The sequence below is a fragment of the Cyclopterus lumpus genome, chromosome 5 (assembly GCF_009769545.1).
Source record: "Cyclopterus lumpus isolate fCycLum1 chromosome 5, fCycLum1.pri, whole genome shotgun sequence".
Classification (NCBI taxonomy): domain Eukaryota; kingdom Metazoa; phylum Chordata; class Actinopteri; order Perciformes; family Cyclopteridae; genus Cyclopterus; species Cyclopterus lumpus.
The window spans coordinates 15496129-15518855 of NC_046970.1; the positions used below are offsets into that span (position 1 = coordinate 15496129).

The following is a 22727-nucleotide window of genomic DNA, read 5'->3' on the forward strand; positions in this document are numbered from 1 at the left end:
AAAACAAACAAATCTCTGCCTAAGCTGGAGCATTCATGATTTCAACAAAAACATATATGTATTTATTGTTAATAGCTTGGATGGTTGTGTTATTTTCTCACGAGACCACACCAGTCACTCTGCATCTGTACTGTTTTTCTTTTTAATGTGAATAAAATGTTCTAATATGAGTAAAACCTGTAGTCTCTCAGGGTAACTGATTGCTCAGAAGATTACTCAGGCGGTTGATAACATCCCTGTTGGTTTGCACAGTCAGGTTCACCTGTGTTATGCCACTTTTATTATTAACAGGATCATCATGTTCCCTTCAATAGCTGAATGGCTGTCTGCCAGCAGTGTGGTCAGACAGCGTCCTCACCACCTCTGACTGCCGGATTCACCCACCAGAGACCTGCAATAAAGTTTTAACTATATGAGCACCTCAGTTCAAGCCAATAAGGAAGAACACTCACACCAACAATCTATGCCATATTTTTGTGTTTTTCTTTCAACATTTCAATGAAAACATATGCTGAACATAAAATGGAAGCAGCCATAAAACATGCTGTATATTGCAAACATCCTATGCTGACATAATAATATACCAGTATCCTCAAACCACAAAAGCACGAAGGCAAAGCCATAACAATCTTTTATGACTTTGCCTCCTCATTTATATGTCTTGCTCAAAAGCCAATGACATTCTGAGCCTGATTTTAACATTTTATATTCTTTATTTACACACTAAAGCTGATATATTCAAATAGTTTTGTTTGCATACTACTATCTCATGTTTGTACTGACATTGAAAACAAGATTTCATCAATGTGCATCTAAGCAGGTTTTTTCCAAACGGTTGGTGACACAAACTCCCACATCTCTGTTCTGTTCCACATTCACTGTGTCTTCCTCTATGCCTCATTTGTCTTGTGCCATACACCTGCAGCAACCACATAAACACATAGAATAGGTTTATTACTTTGATACTATGCTTTACAGAAAGTATGTTTTACTTTCAATAGTCTGTTTTGTATTTCACTGTCAGGTCTAATATGTGTAACCCTTGTTTATTAGTGAAAAATAAAAGTAAATTAGGAAATTAATGAGTTACAAGAGCTCATGAAACAATGTATTATATATACGCATCATAAGAAATGATATCACATAACCTGGATGGTTTAATTTCCCACACTTTGACAAGGACTTCCCAGCTAAAAAGGTAACTTCCTAAAATGCCCCCTGAAGGTTCTCGTTATTTTTGTCAAATCCGAGTGCCTCAACGAGCTGTAAAAAGTTCAGTAGTGCTTTCAGACACTCCTGTCAGACTGTTAATATGTTGATATTAAATAAATACAGGAATTATTATATTATTGCCACATGCTCTAATGAGAATAAGGCTTTATTGTACATATGTAAAAAAAATAAAAAATGTTGGAAATACTATTTCAATTTGAATCAGACTTTGTATTTAAAATGTGATCGTTTGCCCAACAAAGTTCAAGTGTTCAGTACAGTTTTAGAATATATTTATTGACTACTATTTGCCTTTATAGAGTGCACTTATTAGTTTGGATATCGATATGGTGTCTGGTTGTTTGACACTGCTATAGGCCTGGCTGTCCCCATCTCTTCTCACACCGACACACACCCAGGGAGGCTGGACCAAGTGGCGGGGAAACAGACGCCTCTCACGGTCAGATGGTCTTGTTGCTACCGCAACAGACGGTGATGATGAATGAATGGAAAACTGGGAGCGGATGAAGACGCCACATACTCAGATATGAGCGTGCTTTCCTTTGTGTGGTCAGGTATGAGTTAGCAAAGAGCAGCATTATGAACATGGGGCCCAATAGCTCAACACAATAGGTCTAAACATACCCATAACATGAACATAAGCAGCGCGGAACCAAACAAAGGTATCAGATCCGTGGAGAAAACTTCCCGAATAACCGCAGCCAATCAACGTCTGCCAAACGTCAACGCAAGGTCACCCGAACAATTTTCGGGTTATCATTCACTCAAGTAAGTCTACTGCAATGTTTACTTGTATGCCTACTTTAATAACCTGTTGAAATAGGAAACTTAATTGGGCTAACGTTACAGTTCAGGTAGCAAGCAACGTAAGTATAGTTACACAGCCTCCATACTTCAAAACAGCTGTAGGCTATTTTCTTTGCCAATATTTGACTTGTAACACGAGAGCTCATAAATATGACGCAATAAACTTCCCCAAATTAAACATTAACCAGGTTATAAATTTAATCTCACACATGTTGTACCTTCTTCCCAAAATGTAAATAAATAATACCACATATCACTTCTTGGAGACGACTAGAATTCAAGAATTATTGGTCGCCTACTTTTAGAATTTTTAATTATGACATGTTTCCGACTAAATGTATTTAGCTTAAATAACTTGGCAGGAAATCATGGCTCATATGTGTGTTATTTCTTCGTCATTGTGATGCTCCTTTCACATAAAGGACTTGAATACTTGTACCACGCTGTAAACACCTCAGTAATGCAAACACTGGTTTGTTGACATTAAATCAGCCACCAAATCACAATAAAAAGGAAAAATCACCACCATGGCAGTATGCAAATAATCATAACAATCATACATGTATCCGCAGTTATCGGAATCCCTACCTTGGAATAACTTTTTAAAAAACCAGCAATTGTACTTAGAGCGTGAAAATCCCCGGCGACAAAACCCAACAGGCGGGATTTCACCGTCTACAAAACGAGAATCTGTCTCACCGCGCGCGTCTTATCGGGCAGCGCGGTGTGCTTTTATTTCGGTGTTTACACATCCCGTCTGTCTGGCGAGGGCTCAGCTATTACGCGGCAGTGTTGACGATAAGTGTTGTCAGCTGAGCGGAGAGGACAGCCTGCTGCGGTACAGGCTGTTCCCGGCCTGGCTCGGCACGGAACGGGTTACAGGTCAGGGTGTCTATTGGAACACAGTGTTCTCGTCAGCAGCGGCAGCGGTACAGCTACAGTACAGCCGGAACATTGTGTTACTTTGTGGCTGCTTTCCAAGACCTGCCCCTTTATTTTACACTAAACGCCCTCCTACAACTCTACTCTGTTCTGCTCCCCCCCCCCTCTCTCTCTCTTTGCTCTCTCTGGTGTGCCTCAACCTCTCTCCCCCACACCAGTGTCATTTTGAAGTCGAGGATCCATGGGGCTACTTTATCGCCACTAGAGAGGAAAGGGATGACGGAAACACGGGACATAAACAGCGCGACATAATAACCACATGGGCAGAACATTTAGTACCCTGGATATGAGAAGAGAGGGGCGGGCTTGAATTAGGAGGTAAAGACGCGGTGGAAAAAAAAAACATCTACCGACAGAATTTCAGCGGGTTGCGGGGAAAAACTCCAAAAAGGAGCGCAAGGAAATGTGAGTCTTTTACTGTATTACCTCTATTCCGTTGCTATAATATTTAATTTGATGAGTTAACTAATGCACACTGTTACTGGCTTTCTAGTGTTTTCTGTCCACGTCTGGCCCAGTAAAGGGGACACTTGTTATACATCGTAAAACATCTAAACCGGTCTCATAAACACGTTAATGATGAACAAATCCCCAACAGTTAAGGTTGTCTGATTATAAACTGTTCTAGGATGTTGAATTTGTCACACGTTTGGGGGCATTTGAGGTTACAGCTGTATCCCACTGTACCCTGGAAACTAAGGGCTGATAAGACAGTGTGTTTATAGGCGTGTGTGTGTGTGTGTGTGTGTGTGTGTGTGTGTGTGTGTGTGCGTGTGTTTTGTGTCTGTGAATTTGGCACTTGGCTGTGGTTCCCAATGGAGGCGGATGAGGACATGAGTTTACATCCAGAATCCCTTTAGGCTTGAGGTGTATCTTTGGAAAGTGCAGGTTGTAACAAGGTTTCTGATCATTTGTAACATTAACTGTAGTTCCCTCTGTGCTGTCACAGGACATAATGGTAACCTCTGAATAAGTTATTTAAAATATATGTGTTAAAATGACGTTTTTAGATTTAGATGTGGTGAGATTGAAGAAGAGTTGGCCTGCTGACATGGACACGGGTTGAGCCAAATTACCAGTGATGAATCACATTGCCTGAGGCAGATATGTAATAGTATAAACAACTTATTGTTTAAATACACTGACAAGTGAAGATAATTAAGTAAAGGATGATTAGTTATTTAGCTTTGCCTCAAATAAAATACATGTTTGCATTGAAAATAAATACGCCACTGTAGCAGCATTTCATTTTTCAGCTTTCTTTTCGTACGTTTTTATAACTTCATGTCTTTGTCAGTTTTAAAAATAATCTCCCATGACAGACAATGCACAGCCCAGGGTGTCAGTCTATGGGTCTGCACAGTGTGTACTTACATGGTCACATGAATCAGCAGCAGAGTATACCGAGGTGAGACAGAATGTACAGTTACACCGTGTGCGTCTGTGGATGTGGTCTTTGCCTCATTGTGTTCTGTTCCGGCATTCCTCCGCAGGGTATCTGAGTTTAGATACATGTAGCCTACATGCCATTTGATCTGTGTCATAACTATTTGCAGTTGGTTTCCCCATTCAGTGTTTAATAATGCATTCTGTCATACGGGTAAAGCAAAAAGTTAAATTATGAAATTCATGGAATGAATAGGTTTTGATTATGGTACTTAATAATAATGATAATCATCACACTATAACCCCACTTGCTTTATTAAAATGATTGCGTGTTAATGTAAATGTGAATGGTCAATTTGAACAATTAAAATCAGCTTATTTTCATTAAAAAATTGAAGTTAGGTTGTACGTGAGGGGGTCTCAGATTGGTGAACACCGTCAGGCTTTGCCAGTGGGGAACTGTGAATAGAAGGAACATTGTGTTCAGACGCACGCTTGCACACACACACACACACACACACACACACACACACACACACACACACACACACACACACACACACACACACACACACACACAACTCACCCCACATACACACACACACATGCACAGAAATTTAGTTACATCTAAAATGATATTAATGAAATTTAAATTGAATAGAACAAGGTCTTTCCGCATAAGAGACGGACATTTTGTTCTGCGCTTGTGTTGAGGAGTTCAGTAAATGTCACTTGATCTTTGAGAGTGACACACAATTGAAGAAGCAGAATAAATTGAACAGATGTCAGTAAGACAGATTTTTATGGTTTTACCCTGTTGGTTGAAGAACATGGGTGCCCAATAGCTCGGGCTGTTACTGTTCCTATGTCAGTTCTCACACTAGGATAATTTGTTCAAAGCTATTTCTTAATCAATTATCAACTCAAAGAGTTTATTGCCAAATTGAGGCAAATCAGGTCAAGCTCTTTTGCTTCATTTTCATATTAACAGGCTCGGAACAGCTCAGAACATAGTCAGTACGGCTTAATATCCAAATATTTGTACATGTTCATCAACAACATCGGGGATGTTATTAGAGTACAAGACAACTGGTGGAAAAATCTAGAAAATGATTCCTCTTTAATCTGAAACCATCTTTGTGGTTGTAATATTTCCCCTGGTGGCTCACCAGCATATAACCAACTATTTAAAGAATAACGTAAATCATTTTTGCTCGCAATATAAACATTTTCCTTTGTTTACACGTATTGGTCAGTGTTCAAAATACACGCACGTCTTTCATGTATGTATAAAGCTCCTTTAAAAACTTGTTTTAAACTTTCATTACATTTAGAAAGATTTGAGGCCCATCCTCTTGTACCTGATGAATAGCCAATTTAGGTTTGAAATGTTGCACTTTTGAATATAATAAAGTTAGAAATAGGAAATTAAATGGCACATTCCACAGTGTTGGTGAGACTAAAGTACATTTTCGCATTGTAGATGTTACATTTTTATTTGTAATTGTTATTTCACAACTATGGCCTCTGGTAACATCCTGGCACATTTTCAGAACAGCAGTGAGCTGATGCTATTCGAGCAAGTGTTAACAGTGCATGTAATAATAATCACCAAATTGTGTTTAACAACATGCCTAACATAGCTAACTCGCTTTTACGACAGACTGTAAAATGTCTCCAGCCATGTTTATTGAGTAAAAGAGCGTGTCGACAAAGACTGCTTCTGTGACGAGAGGCAACTTCTATCTATCTATCTATCTATCTATCTATCTATCTATCTATCTATCTATCTATCTATCTATCTATCTATCTATCTATCTATCTATCTATCTATCTATCTATCTATCTATCTATCTATCTATCTATCTATCTATCTATCTATCTATCTATCTAATGATCCACCTATTTATCTCTGTTCAACAGTGTCTGAAATTGTTTTATTTTGGCATTGTTTTAAAGGGGAAAGAAAAGAGAAAAACAAGAATACATGTTTTTGAAAGAATACTAATGTATTATATATCATAATATATCAAAAATTGATATGGTGACAATATATTGTACAGTATTTGGGATGAGAATATACATTCTGAAGAAGGGATCAGTAGTTCTGTTGATGGGCATGCAGGTAGAGGTCAAATACTGTTAAAAAAACATATTACTCAACAGTAAGCCGGCCTGAGAGACACAGAGGAGACAACATTTGAGCTCTATCACCTCATCACCAGACACAACTAGACAGCATGTAGCCTCATATTTTGATAAGATATTACATCAATGTATAACATCTGAGTTTGCGAGTCATGATCAAATTCAAGATATTAACCTACCTCATCACAAACACTGAAACAGATTACATGACTGTATTTGTGAAGGTGCAACTTGATCAGTACAGAGTGTAAGCATAGTCAAGCCCACACTTAAGCATATGAGGCTTTCAGACAAGAAGACTAATGTTAAAATTCTCAATACAAAATGAACATTGAAACAAGGTTCTGGTAGGCTGCAGATTTAATGTTGGTGTCCGTAAAATATGATGTAATTTATAGGTTGACAAAGAGCACAGAGGGCCATAAACTAATATTGCTGAACATACTGTACTTTGGCAGGTGCAGCTCGTGTTACAACAAAAAATGACTGGCGTGAGCACCACTCTGCTGTCTTCAATTTTATATTTATGTAATTACTTCATCTGTGGGGGATCAGACAAGGTGCTGTACGGTTAAGTGATATCACATCTGTGGTGCAAAGTAATGTTCCATATACAGCTGCGATCAATGTTACCTTTGCAATAAAACTGTAAATATATCTCCAGAACATGTGTCCTTATTATCTACAAGTTATATAATGTGGAGAAGAAAGTCATATATACTGTGTGGATTATGGAGATCTTGCATTGATTTTTTTGTCAGAAACTGATTTTCCAGACCAGCGCGACAAATGAGATTCATTTCACGAGCCCTTGTCCTTGTTGCAAGTTGGTCCTAAAGTGAAAACACGAGACATGAGAATATGTTATTTATGGTGCTCAGATTGCTAACGCGTAGGCTTGTGTTCATATTGTTTACAGTGTTACCGTGTGATGCCAACACACAGAAATGACCACTGATCAGGATCTGACTATGGATGGCCAGCCAGCCACAGCCGTGTTTGCTGCAAAGGGCATTGATGTAACAACTAGTAAAGACCAAGGAGTTATCAAGGTATTTATTGCCATTGCTTTAGATTTGAATGTATTGTTGTCGGCGTTCAGGCTCAAGTAGGACTCCTTGTTCCACCATATGGCATGGTCATAATTCTTCATGCTCTTATCTCTTCTATGTTCTCTGTTTAAAACGGTGTCTTAGTTGAACCGGAAGCTTTTCGTTCTGCCTGCAGGTCGTGAAGCGTCAGGGGCTCGATGGAGAGAGACCGATGATTGGGGATAGGGTGACCGTCCACTACACTGGGAAGCTGCTCACCGGAAACAAGTTTGACTGCAGTCGAGATCGCAAAGAAGCTTTTTGCTTCAATGTGGGCAAAGGTAGGCGATTACTGTCATTCATGATGGTGCCTTCGTTTTGTATCTTACTTAAAGGAATAGTTAAATATATTTTGGAAAGTGTGCTTACCTGCTGAGAGTTAGATGAGATTATTAACACCTCTATTCACTTCCCAGCACCTCTAAAGCTCACCAATTAACACGTTATATCTTGTTTGTTTAATCTATATAAAACAAAGAGTGAAAACAACAAGTCATGGTTCAACAGAGGGATATGTGGCTGTGTGTTGGACTCTTTCTTAAACTAACCATCTACTGGTGGTAGCTTCATTATCAATGGACAGATGTGGCAGTTTTATCATGTCCTCTAATCAAACTCTGAGCAAGAAAGTGAAAAAGCGCATTCCCCTAAATGTCAAACTAATCCTTTGCATTCTTATCATTACAATTAAGATTATGATATAGCATTCAAACCCATTTTATAAACCAAGAACATCTCTTATAGTTTTTATTTTTTGCCTCATCCACTCACAGGACAAGTCCTCAAGGCCTGGGATATCGGTGTGTTGTCTATGCAGATGGGCGAGGTGTGCACGTTACTGTGTAAACCAGAGTACGCTTATGGATCTGCTGGAAATCCTGAAAAAATTCCTCCCAACTCGTTAGTTGTGTTTGAAGTAGGTGTGCCATGTCAGTGCTGCATCACACTGAGAGATACAATTCAGGCGTTCTCTGGGTTCTATAATCAATTAAAATTATAATTCAGCTCTGGGAAAAAACAAAAGAGATTCAAGCAACTGCTCGGCTTTACACGTTTACCCCCCATGGGCACATGTTAGTCGTCATCTGATTATGTTTTATCTTGGCTTGTTTTGTTCCAATAGAGGTATGGAGAGTATATGTCTAATTAAACAATCTACCTGAACTGTTACTTTAATAGTTACTATTTATCTTTCTTTATTTGATCTCCATAACTTGATGTCATGACTCCTACTTGTTTTTTGTTATGGATTCCCCCCTCCTACACTTACTATAACAGCATACACCCAATTCTGCGGAGCTGCAATTTTGTATTTGCTCCCTATTGATATTTGTGCAGAAAAATCATTAAGTTAACATTTACGACTAAACAGATGGAGCTACTCAAGTTTGAAGGAGAGATGCTCACAGACGATTCCGGCATCATGAGAAGAATAAAGGTCAAAGGTGACGGTTACACTAATCCCAACGATGGCTCAAGTGTTGAAGGTAAGGCCATTATTTTCTTAATGGATAATTACTGATATTGTACTAAATAACCAGTACATTAAACTGTTATATCAGAGATTACATTTTGTTAGGATTTGTGTCGTTTGATCCACAGTACATCTGGAAGGAAGGTGTGGCGGTCGGCTGTTTGACTGCAGGGACGTCAGTTTTATTGTTGGTGAGGCTGAGGATAAAGGCGTTCCTCTTGGAGTGGACCGAGCCATGGACAAAATGCAGAAAGGAGAGTGCTGTATACTTTACTTAAAACCAAAGTAAGTTACTTCAAACCCTAAACAAATACAGCTTTTTCTGATGCAGTGCAGTTACAGTGAGACAATCTTGTGTGGGATTGCTTTGGCAATTATCTCCACTAGATGTTCAGTCTGTGGTCCTTCATTAAAACTGTTAATGTTTGACAGCACTCACTGACAGTAACCTGAATACTGAAAGGCTATCATTTGCCTGATATAGTGAGAATATGGTACGGATATTGATCTAAACGAACAGTAGTTGTAATCTCTTATTTGTCAGGTTCATTTCTAAAAAGCTTAACATTTATCAATATTGGATGCATGATTAATTGATTGATTGATTTAAAAAATAAAACTACTCTTTACAAAATGCGTCTCCAATTTAAATCACAAACATTCATATTAATTACTCTTCTTATGCTGCATTCACACCAAAAGCAGTGCAAATCTTTCGCACGAGTAGATCCACAGATGCTAATGCTTGCGAATGACGTAAATAGAGCAAAGTAAATAATTCTCCCCAACGCTGAGTTGCGAAAGCCAATCAGCGTTGAGGCGCTCCGCCCGTCATCACTGACGTCATGCTGTTGTTGAATCTAACTGGCTGCTGCTACTCTAGTAGTGCTGGAAGCTGCAGTTATCCAGATGTAGTCGGTGAAATTCTGTGTGAGCCCACGGATGATGTTATGATCCCAAACACAAGGGCGTTAGATATTCCGAAGGTTGTGGGATGTCCACAACAAGTATAAAGCAGATGTCCACAACAAGTATAAAGCAGCAGAAATAGTGGTTATTTCTGCTGCTTTTGGTGTGAACGCAGCATTAGGGAATAGAACTATCCATTTCTGCTAGTCATATGTCTCCCCTTTCAAGAAACTGCATTATGTTATCACAAATGCATTTTGTTCATTTTGTTATGTATGACATTTCTTCTAGTGCCATACATCAAGCAATCTCATTAATCCATTTACATATAGTAGTTTTTTTGCAGTGAAGGGCTATCAGCCTCTTTGATTGGGAAATACCCATATTAAACTGCACAAACCTCCTGTATATTGTGTAATAAAATCATCGGGCTATGAAGGCAGTTGTATTGGGACCAACTTCACATGAGCAATGAAAGACATCATTGCATTTTAAGCAAGTGTCTGGAATATTGTAGGAATATTTAGACAGGTGTTACATTTAACCAGTTGCATGTATAGTCACAGGTGTTATTTCCAACACTACACTTTAAATGTCAAATGGCTCGAGTCGACTGTTGACAGTTGTTACAATCTTTGTACTCAGTTTGTCTATTTGAGGTGTTCCAAAATAAGATTTAACTGTTATTTATTGTATTGTTAACAGGCTCCTGTTCTGTCATTTTTTTTCTTGTATACAGGTATGGCTTTGGAAGCAAAGGTAAACCTGAGTACAAAATTGGACCAGACAGAGACATAATATATGAAGTTACCCTAAAAAATTTTCAAAGGGTGAGTCGTGCTTCTTACTATGTCTGAAGAAATAAACAATTACATTAGTGTGGTTTTGATTTGTTTTTCTATGAAGACAAATAAGTACACTTTGAGCAAAGTTCAACAAATCCTGCAGAGTTATGTAGACCATTCCAGCTGACAACCAATGTTTACTCCCTGCATTTTAATAATGTCGTTAATTGTGTTTCCATAAGGCTAAAGAAACCTGGGAAATGGACTTGACTGAAAAGATAGACTTGGCTGCTGGAGTTAAGCATAAAGGGAATCAGTATTTTAAGGTACAATCCTCATGCTGATCTTTTGTCCCAAAAAAATAATTAATATTTTATTGTGAACATGTTCATAAAATGCTATTATCCTGTATTAGGTAGGTCTGTACCACCAGGCAGTCATCCAGTACCAGCGTATCGTTTCCTGGCTAGAGATGGAGTGTGGTTCGGGGATAGAGCAGCCGAAGAGGATACAGTCTTTTATGTTGACAGCACACCTCAATTTAGCGTTGTGTTTCCTGCGGATAAAAGAGTTCTCACAAGTTGTGGACAACTGCAACAAGGTGAGCTGCAAGACCCTGGTGATATTTATCCATATTTAAACAATATTTATTTTCAGTACTTTGTCTCTTTGTATCTTAACTAATTACTCTGTGTGTGTTTAAGGCAATTGAGCTTGATGAGAAAAACGAGAAGGCTTTGTATCGTCGTGGGGAAGCCCGTCTCCTCCGTAACGAGTTCACCATGGCCATGGAAGACTTTCAACTCGTGCTGCGAGTCAACCCTTCAAATCGAGCGGCACTTGCTCAGATTTACATCTGCCAGAGCAAGATTAAGGAACATCATGAACATGACAAGAAGATCTACGCCAACATGTTCCAGAAATTTGCAGAACGGGACACCAAGGTCTGTCCACTTGCTGTTTTTGGCTAAATGTGGACAAACAGTAATGTTTGTGTTTTGTCTGGGCTGCACGGTGGTGTAGTGGCTAGCACTGTTGCCTCACAGCAAGAGGGCCGCGGGTTCAATTCCCGGTCGGAGCGGTCCTTCTGTGTGGAGTTTGCATATTCTCCCCGTGGCAGCGTGGGTTCTCTCCGGGCTCTCCGGCTTCCTCCCACAGTCCAAAGACATGCTGCAGGTTAATTGATCTCTAAATTGCCCATAGGTGTGAGAGTGAATGGTTGTATGTCCCTACATGTGCCCTCGATGGACTGGCGGCCTGTCCAGGGTGTCCCCTGCCTTCGCCCTATGTCAGCTGGGATAGGCTCCAGCGCCCCCGCGACCCTAATGAGGATAAGCGGTATTGAAAATGGATGGATGGATGGATGTTACAACTCTATTTTTGCAGACTTTTAGGACCTACCAAAACAGTTATTTTTGCTGTTTTTATGTACAGGTGTTTCCAAAAAAAAACACATTGTTTATATAGCTCCTTTTAAAACAATGTTACAAATTGCTTTACAAAGGAAAAACTACATTTTAAAAAATCAGGTCCACAATAACAACAAGATTAAGGCCCACTTAATTTAACTGTTAAATTAAGAGATTAAGACTTCACAATTGTTAGGATGTGAGATGTGTTATTTTTAGGAACTATGAGGAAAATATGATGTATTTCAGCTCCGGAAATTACACTGGGACTCGCATTCATTAGGAAATCTTCCGGATTTGGGATTTTATTTTCAATTGATTGGTCAGCCATTTTGTGTATCATGGCAAGACTTATTGATACAATTGATGTAGGTTCATCCCACCAATACCAGCCCAATATCCTGTAAGGTTGATAATGTTGATATTCATAAACAACCCCTTCTTTCAAATATATATTACAATAATATAGCTGATTTATATTTTCAAATCTTTCAACAGTTAAAATTTCATTTTGAAAGTAAACACCCTGCTGTATCTGCATCCTATGTATTATTGTGCTTTCTTCAGTATTATGCTGACCTCTAGTGTTCATTCATGAATTTGTTGATTTTCTCACCGATTGACAATTTTCTCTTTAAAAAAAAGAGATATTATCTCAAGAGTAAAAAAGAAACTACACAAAACGTTATTAAACCAACTTCTTAATATGAATGACTTTAATTAATAATAATAATAATAATTTTTTACGATCTTGATTTATTTCTCTTTACATTTTCTGTTATATAAGGAGGCACAGTAGAATGCAGAATCTATGATTATTTCATGACTTTCCATATCAACAATGTTTTTTTTTTTTTTTTTACAACTGTAGTCATATGTGCTCTATCTCCTCTCAACAGTTTGGAAAGACGAAGAGGAGGCATGATGAGAGCATGAGGAGCGGCATTAATGGTGAAGTGGGCAACAAAAAAAGCCGGAGGAGTCAGGACTGTCCATCGTAAAAGTGACATTTATAGGGGGGGACAAAAAAAAGACATGCTTTCCAAGTCCAGGGAGCAGCAACAAAGTTGTATAAAAGCCTCTTATCCAAACCTCTTCATCCCAAAATCCAACAGCACCATTCCTGCATATAAAGCAGAGTGTAAACAGGGATGTTTGCTAGCCAAACAGCTTTTCCCTTGTGACATGGCCTGTGCAACTGCCAGGACATACCTCCCAATATAATTAACACTGCAGAATCAGTGAATTAAGATTGGTGAACACTTCTAGCCCCCATCTTTTATTTCTTAAAAAAAACCCAGAGAAATTCCATTTAATTAGTCATACAGTGTAGAGTTCAGATGTGCCTCCACAGTGTGTTTCATATTCCCAAACTGTATGTGCTGGATTTCAGACCTTGTATTTGGTGTTAAGCCTTTTCTTGGCAGCTGTATGCATGCATCACGAGCTGTTCGGGATTCAGACCTGACAAGTTGCTATTTTTTAATTTTGCAATACAGTACGTACTTTGGATAAAAGGCATATCAAGTCCCAAAAGCTCAGTGGTATTTTAAACATTTTCCTCCAAAAGTAAGATCAACTGAAAACCCATAACTTTGTTCATAACAATATAATAATGCCTGCATTCATGTAAAGTAATATTGGGAAAACTGAAAATACAGAAATACAGGACTTAAATAGAAATTCTCCTCCAAACATGAATGTCCAATATTGCTTTTATCACCAGTAGAAACCTCAAGTTTCCGACCAGCAGAAGCAGAGCATAGAATCTGAAAAAAGCACAAACTACAGATCCTAAATTATACCAAAACATAAATCTTTTATTCTGGCATTCTAGCAAAAAATCACAATCCACTGCACTTGGTTATTGCTAGTAACAGCTGAATTTATAGTATTTTGTGACATTAAGCTGCTACCTATACAGGCAAATTAGTATATATTTTTTTAAAACCGAACCTGAATGGTGGTGCAGAGATTATTTCCAGAAATATAATTCAAATTAAGCCCCTTGTTTTGGGCATAGATGAAGCATTGTTTTACAATGGATTGTGCACTAAAATAATTTATTCATGAGTACATGCGTAATTGTTAATTTTTTATTTGTTGAAAGCTTGTTTTTTATCCATTAAACACATCACGCAGAATAAGTAAGTATGTTTTTTACCAGTCTGGTATTGTAGTAGAACAATGATTACTATGGGAGTGATAACAGATGACAACATCATTGTGATGGACTGACTAAGGTGGCAGCTGCAAAAAGTTTAATGAAATAAAAATAAAATATAAAAGATGAAATATATAAAATGAAATGTTACTCCTCCTGAGCTTTGGCAGATTTTAGTGATTGATAAATTTCTTCTTCTGTTGCACTCAATGTATGTTTATCTATCAGCTAAATGCATAAACAAGCATGGCACAATCCTCAACACACATACACTCTTAAATTAACAGATGACATAAATCCTCATAATTATGACGATAGCCTCTTACAGAAGGATGCATTTGATCATACTATCACCCATATTATTAGAACCGATGCACCCTGTGAGTGCAAGCGGGAGAGGGACACAGAAACCACAATTAAACTTTAGAACCATCAGAACCACAGTCTAATCTTTCAGAAATTTCAAGTCTGATAATATGATCAACGACAACATTTTACATCTGTGTAGGTGTTTTTGCCTGAGTTCCGGAACTGGTGTCTCTTTATTTCACTGCATCTATTTCATTTTTTAATTTTTAATTTGAAATGTGTGAATGTTAGATAGTGGACAGTGTTGCATATTGGTGACTGGCAAACCAACACTGTTAGCTTTTCATGAAATGTCTCGATACGGTCTTGACAATAATCTTAAGATGTTTTATAAACATTGGTTGGTTCAGAATGAAAACCTTAGCTGTCTTAAATATTTTGTGTAAAAATCCACAGTGTGTTTGTGTGTTAATATATATTGTTGTATGTTAGCAAGGTTTTCAAACAGCCTATTGCTTAATGTCTTTAAGTACTGCAGGCTCTAAACATTCAAACATTTTGTACAGTGCAAATGAGCATGAAGTACTTTTTTTCTAGCAATTATAAATTGCATTTAAGCATATACAGAATATCTATCCCTCTTTGTCAACAACAACAATATTTTCCAGCCTCTCCTACATTCATTTTTGATAACTTGACAGGAATAAATTGTAAACAAATGGACATACACAAGCATGATCAAATGCAGCTGGTCAAACTACAGCACTGCCAATGTGAGATTGAATTAGAACTGTCGTACAAAATGTTTACATATTCAATTTGATCAATGTATCAAACCAGGATTTATGCAAAAGAAATATTTCCAGACAAAAAAACTACGCAAGGTACCTTTGTTCATGTCTTCTTTATATAATTATTTTAATTTTCTTTTGCACTTTAAAAGCATACAATAAATCCAAGAGTTGCATTTAAAGAAATGTGTCATTCTTCAAGTTATCGTTCAATACTTTTTACAATGTGGTAACATCTTTGTTTGTTTTTAAAACTAGCTGTATTGTCATAATTTCGTTAAATGGTCAAATTTAAAGTTTAAAATGTGTTACAAGATTTTACATGGTGGTTGATTTTGTGTATTTAATAGTAAGCCGCTTTGGATAAAAGCGTCAGCTAAATGAAATCTAATAATGTAATGTAATACAGTGTCAGGATAGCTCCACTCTTCAGCACCATCTTTACCAACATTGTTGAATTGTTATTTAAATTGTATTTCTTAATTCTCCTCCTAAAATAGTATTTAACTCTTAGAGGAAACATCACATGTAATTATCTGAACCAGAACAGAAGCTTTTCATTTATTCTGCAATGTATTTTAGGATAACTGTTTTTCTGGCCACATGGGGGCAGTATAATCAAGTTGTGACCACAATATTGACATATCATCAGCTTGAAGTTGATAAGGGGAACTTAGAAAGCAGTTCTAAGTGCTTACACATTCAGCAATTACTGTTTCTGGTGACCTTTTAATTTCCAGTGTGGAAAAGTCATTTAGAAGAAGCACAGTAGGGGTGCATGCAGCTACATATTCCAGAATCTTTGTCAAAAAGAAGCCTACCATTTTCCGAAAAAAGAGTTACATCTTTACAAAACCAAAACATGTGCATGAATGAGCCCTTCTGTACTTGGGGTAAACCTGGATCCAGGTAATTTGAATAAATAAATATAAAACAGTAATAAAGGACAGAGGAAAAAGAGAGAGAGATAAGATTAAAGGAAAGGATCATATGACTGAGCCGCAGAATCTGGATAAATAAACATGGGCCGGAAAACCTGGAACAACACCGTATGGTCAGTTTAACTGGAGATTGTAGAATAAAAGGTTGATTGACTGTTCCCACTCTGACATTTGTTGACGAACAGTGTCTGATGCAGCCTCTCATCGACTAATCACATCTCAGAGGTAGCATACATTTTATGAAAATAAGAAAGAAAGAAAAGGGAGCGGCAAAAAGCATGCTATATGGATGAGTGGTATAAATGAGTTGTCTTTGTTTTGGGAGCAAAAGTAGAGCTGTCTGTGTGTGCGCTGGGTGTGTGTGTGTGTGAAGCGTGATCAGCTGTGTGTGAGAAACTGCAGGAGAAGGAAATGCTATTGAGTGGGGGTTGTATGTGAGAACGGAGGTTTTGGTAACTTGTAAGAACAAATATTTTGTTTGATGTATTAAATATATATAATGAGCTTCTTGTGAGAAGACGTAAGATAATAAATGAGTTATTAAATATGCAAATGAGCTTCCTTAGAGAGAGGACGTAACATAAACAAATAAGTTACTAAATACACAATGAGCTTCTTAAGAAGACTAATATAATATGAGCCCTATTTTCTTTCTTTTATAAAGGGACGTAATGATGAAACTATGAGTCTCCAATTGGAGAAGTAAGACCCCTCCCCCCAACTGTCTCTGTTCATGTGAAGCTGTGTGTGTGTCGGGGTACGGCTGCGTGTGTGAAAGTGTCTCCTTCAAGGGGGGGGAGATTTTCAGTGGGACGTGAGACACAAAATTCTTTTATCGCTTGAACTGTTTGTTTTATTTTTGTTTTCATTGAATTCTACAAATGTTTAGGTAGGGGTTTAATTTGGGAATTAAGTTTATGATGCTGTTTAAGAACCTAATGGGTTCATAAGAGACTAAATCATTGCCTGTTTCTTTTCCCTTATTCATTTACGGGGAGTGAGAATTGGGGCCGGAAGACGAGAGGGCAGCTGACCGGTACATTACACGGACTGTGGCTCACTGGCGTCTGCTATATAGCCCCGGACTTCAGTCTGCTAAAAAGGCCTGTACAATTTTGTCCACAAACTCTTTAGCAAGAAAACCTGCATTTTCCATATCTGTATGTGTTCCCAGACACAGATACTATTGATGGGACACATTTGAAGTCAGGCACTGGTGGGAGCGTGTGATCTTTTGTCGAATATTGTAAACAGGCTCTTGATCTGTTCGGCGTTGACAAAACAATTCCATTTTTTGCTAGGGTGAATTTGTGGCTTTAAATACATGAAGGACTGAATGAATTGATTAATTTGTTGGTTCACTGAGGGATTGATTGCATTGATTGGCTGATTGATTTGTTAAGTGGTTGATTTGCTAATTGATTAATTTGATTGATTGGCTAATTGGTTGATGGGTTAATTGGTTGATTAAATCAATAAATAAAATAAAGAATAATAAAAAACAAGGGAGAAATAATCTGAATAGCTTTAAATAGGTTTAATCGTACTTCTTAATTTACAAATAACGGAACATAAGGAAGCCGTTATAATGGGGAAAAAGGACACTAAAAACCCAAAAGTAATTACTCCTGTTGATGTAGTACAGAAGAATAATCCTTTAATCAGAGGCATCGCAAACATTGCAAAAATATCGGAAAAATGGCATAAACGTTGGCCTGAAATTGACCAACCATGGCCAGTGGAGGGGACTCTTAACCCAGATGTAATAAAAATAATGCAGGTACTTGTATCCACATACAAGGCAGAGCAAAAGAAGGGAAAGAATGGGGAAAAACGCAAAGAAAAGAGGCAAGTGGAGCTTGGCATTCTCCAGTTGTTTGAAAATGAGGGACAGAAACTGATCAAAGCTGCAAACGACAAGAGAGTTAAAGATGTAGAAGAAATGGGACAGAATGCAGTACAAACAGAAACACTGTTGGCAGACACCAATTCATTTTACTCACACATGAACCCTGTGAAAAGACCGCCACCTTATGAGGTAGAGACGAAGTCTAAGAAAATCTATCCTCAGCTCCCAATGATTAGTCAGGAGGGTAGCTATAATATCAGAGACAAGGAGGACAAAATAATAGAAACAGGACTAGCAGAAACAACTATAATGATGCATCCAGATTCCAAAAGTAGGAAGAAAGCAAGTTTGGGAATTAGGATACAAAGGGTGAAGTCTAGAGACAATAGTGACCAAAGTGATCCGGAAGGGGCCATGGGAGGATATGACCCTAAAGTCAGGCGGATGCTGGCTAGAGCAGAAAAGAGAGGAGGTGATACCACTAATGACAGTGAGGATGAAGACAGCAATGAAGAGGGCACACGGAGGGCGTTAAGAGAGGTCGAAGTAGGAATAGACCGATGCCTCGGTGACTTGAGTAAAGTTGCTGATACGGAAGGAGGAAATACAGAAAGAAGGCCTCTTATCATAGGGCATGAAAAATAGATTGCGCCCTAAAACACAATCGACACCCAAGGGCATGTATCCAGTGGTCATTCGAGGACAGAGTTTGGAGTATAAGCCTTGGCAGAGTACAGACATGTCAAACATACTTGAAAAGTTACCTACTCTTCAAGATAGAGCACATCCTTGGATTTCAAAGTTAGAAGAGATTATGGTGGGAGAACAACCGGCCATTGGAGATATTAAGAGACTCTTGGCTAATCTCATTGGAGTTCATGCTATGGGAGAAATTCTACAGAAAGCTGGACTTAATAGATATGTGGGAACTGCTGTGAATGATGCAGAGCTGTTTGCTGCAAGTAGAGGTCGAGTGTGCAGAGTGCTTAAAGATACATTTCCGACAAATGTACATCCTGACAATATTTTTATTGAACCACTGGGACAGGAAGAAAACCCGAGAGCCTATGTGTCGAGAGCTCATCAAGTGTGGAGAAATGTCACAGGAAATGACCCTGAGTTGAATCAATGGAGAAGTCAATTTTGCGAGCCAGAGTACAGAAGGGGTTGCCCCTACCAGTGAGGAGTAAACTGGCAGAGGTGGTTGGTCTTGGAAGCATGACAAAGAGTGTTTATACGGATCATATAGCCCAACAAGTGGAGCTGTTTAGGAAAAAGGAACATGATCAGAAGGAACAGGACCAAGAGACCATCAGGAACTTAGTCAAATACAACTGGTAGATAATAAGAGGATGGAGAAGAGAAATTGAACCAGAGATTGAAGGACTTTTGAAGGCGGGTGTTTTGGGATAACACAGGATCCCCAGAACAACACACCTTTGTTGCCTGTGAAGAAACCAGATGATTCATATCGCCTGACACACGATTTTAGAGCGGTGATTGTCCAGCAGAAGTGCCGGATCCACATACTTTGTTAGCCCAAATTCCTCCAAATGCGAAACATTCCACAGTGTTAGATTTATGTGGTGTGTTTTTCAGTGTTCCACTTAGCATAGAAAGTCAAAGTTTATTTAGGTTCACGTATAATAGACAATCTTATGAGTTTGAGAGATTGCCACAAGGGTTCAAACATGGTCCTCACATTTACAACAAAATATTGAAGGATGATTTGGTTGGGATAGATCAGATATTAAAAAGTACTGTAATTCAAGATGTGGATGACATTGTCATTTGTTCACCAGATGAGGAGACATGTCATAAGGACTCAATTAAATTGTTACAAATAATGGCAGAAAAGGGGCACAAGGCCTCTCTGAAAATGCTGCAGTATGGTCAGGAGAAGGTAGCTTATTTGGGTCAAATAATAACGCAGGGAAACTTAGAGTTGAGTGGGAAGGTTTAATCTAAATTTTCAACAGCGTCCAGACGAATGTTCTAATGATTCAGGAGGAGCATGGGTTCGCTCACGTTGCAAGAGAGGACGTTAAGAGAAAGATTACAAAGGAGTATGATTTTGGGCACCATTATTGCTGGAACAGATTGATTATGTCAAAGGCAGCGGAAAGGTCGAGAAGGATAAGGACAGATGAGAGAGAGGCTGCTCTAACAGTGTGAAGCTGCTCAGAGACAGCAAAGAGGGCAGTCTTGAATCTAGACTGATGAGGGTCAAGAAAGTTGGTACTGTGGAGATAGGAGAAGACTTGGTTAAAGATAGCTCGCTCTAGAGTTTTGGAAAGGATGGGTGAGGAGAGTGACAGGTTTGTCGCTGTTGACTTCAGACGGGTCGAGAGTGGGTTTTAGAGGTGTTCCGTTTTACAATCCACATGTTGGTAGTCACAGTCCCTCCTAAGTGGGAAAATAGTCGTGGTGAAGATTTGTTGTTGACAACACCTGGAGATGACATTGTGCATCGTAAGCAAAGGAAGTACATTTTGTATAATGATGTGGATAAATGTGTACTTATTTAGAACCGGAGTTTAAATTTGTTCCATATCAAAATTATTGGATCGAAGGTCATATAACTCGTAGAGTGACACTCATGATAAAAGATTTGAGTCCTATTGGAGTTTTCATCGGTTACTAAAGGGGTTCAGGAACAATATACCACAGTAACCACTCCAAGGGTGAATAGTACACATATGAAGTCTGGTACTTTAGTTCCAGAAAGAACTGAGAATGTTCATACAACAACTCAGACTACTACTCTAGCTATGACTTTGAAGGGAATGAATGCTACAACAGTGACGACATCTTTGGCTTCTACGACATTTGTAAATGTAACACAGACATCCAACGTGACATCTTCGACAGTTAAGGATGTGATTAATGTAACCCAGAAGCTAATGTTCAAAATAGAGCCTAGTGTGAACAGTAATAATGAGATTGTTGAAGTTAGAGAACAGATGATAGAAGAGAACTATGTAGATTCATCTGTAACAGCTCAGAGGACCGTTTCAGACGTAGATAATAACTTTTCTGACTCTGATCAGACACCAGAATACATGACTGGTCAATACCATGCATTACAAAAGAGAGAAACTAAATGGAGGGCGTTCGGGTTTGATCCGTCAGTGTTACAAATTGCAGACCCTTGGGCAAGTAGGAACTTATGGTTCCAGCAATTAACTCATTCCGTAAGATCGGTTGTGAAATGGAATGGTCCATGTCTAGTAAAAGTCCTAACGCCAAACTCATGGCCTTCAATTTTAGAGACTACACCAGAACCACTAACGGCTATTTGTCAAAGTTATGCACTATCATGGCTGTTGTATCAGCAGCAGTCAGCAAGAGATGCAATAATGGCTTTGTCAGTACATCTGTTTAGGCTGAGATTTACTTGTTCTTGGTTGGAAGGATTATCATATGTGAATTTACTCGATCAGCATGAAAATATCAGAACGGCGGTCCCTGATATAATGGAAGTGACATCAATTCGAGCGGACAGCTGTTTTTGTTCGAATACAGCTTATGATGGGCCGGGCATGTTTATGGGGATATCAGATTGTGATAAATATATGATGGACTTGGGTAAACATGAACATAAGTCTAGTAATGATTCGTATGAAGTAACTTTTGATGTACCAGACAACAAAAAGGGTAAAACTTTAAGGGTGAAGAATCAAAGTTTGCCTGGGAATGTGACTATAGGGAATTTCAAGGATATTTGGTGGGTTTGTGATGATAAGGCATACATATTTCTACTATATGGGTGGACAGGATGCTGTTATATGGCAACATTGAAACTTCCATATGAGGTTCTTACTATCCAGAAGGGAAAAAGGCCAGATGGGGTCCAATCTAATGACGCTCCAAGAAGTAGGAAGAAACGGGAGATGGCACAATTTAAGAATTTGGAATCATTCCATTGGAGAGTGAGTATAGCAGAGAAGTGGGGAATAGGATTATTTCCATGGTATGGGGTGACATTCTTGGCAGATCACATCGATAACATTATCTACACCTTACAAGGTTTTGCGAACGAAACCATAAGAGGGTTTGGAATATTTGTCAAACACTCAGAGAAGCCACAGACTGACATTGCTAAAACATGACATGGCTCTTGACTATATTTTGGCCAAACAAGGTGGCCTTTGTGTGACTTTAAACTTAACTGGGGAGGCTTGCTACACTTTGATTCCTGATAATTCTGATAATATGACTAGTGTCGTAGATGCATTGAAGCTTATAAGAGATGCATTTGGCCCGTTGGAAAAATGCTGGATGGTCTGCAAATGCTTGGTTGCAGGATAAATTAGGGCCATTAGGAGCAGTATTAGTACAGGTTGTGTCAGTGCTCGTTCTGTCATTGTGTGTGATGTTTTGTTTTTGTACGCTATTGTTGACCTTTGCAAAGGGCTATGATAATGAGATGGTTTGGAATTGTGATCCAGGCGATCAACTCAGATGCCATTATTACATGGTGATGCAC

At 38.5% G+C, this 22727-nt stretch overlaps 1 protein-coding gene across 2 annotated transcripts; it reads left to right on the forward strand.

Annotated features, from left to right (window-relative positions):
• Positions 1-1650: 1650 nt before the first annotated feature.
• Positions 1651-15516, forward strand: fkbp5 (FKBP prolyl isomerase 5). Of its 2 annotated transcripts, none has more exons than XM_034532268.1 (11): positions 1651-2001; positions 7436-7568; positions 7744-7888; positions 8381-8523; positions 8980-9094; positions 9210-9366; positions 10730-10820; positions 11018-11101; positions 11191-11376; positions 11480-11719; positions 13084-15516. In XM_034532268.1, the coding sequence occupies exons 2-11, from the start codon at positions 7464-7466 to the stop codon at positions 13183-13185; spliced, it is 1368 nt and encodes a 455-aa protein (XP_034388159.1). In that variant the 5' UTR covers positions 1651-2001; positions 7436-7463; the 3' UTR covers positions 13186-15516. The 2 variants fall into 2 exon arrangements, with proteins under 2 accessions (XP_034388159.1, XP_034388158.1); XM_034532267.1 differs by lacking the exon at positions 1651-2001 and adding an exon at positions 3079-3387.
• Positions 15517-22727: the final 7211 nt, after the last annotated feature.

Bases quoted from the DNA above. Each gene is read 5' to 3' on its own strand.
- fkbp5 (XM_034532268.1), top strand. From the start codon at position 7,464: ATGACCACTGATCAGGATCTGACTATGGATGGCCAGCCAGCCACAGCC. The intron at 7,889-8,380 runs GTAGGCGATTAC...ATCCACTCACAG, and splicing joins TTGCTTCAATGTGGGCAAAG to GACAAGTCCTCAAGGCCTGG. The intron at 11,720-13,083 runs GTCTGTCCACTT...TCCTCTCAACAG, and splicing joins TTGCAGAACGGGACACCAAG to TTTGGAAAGACGAAGAGGAG.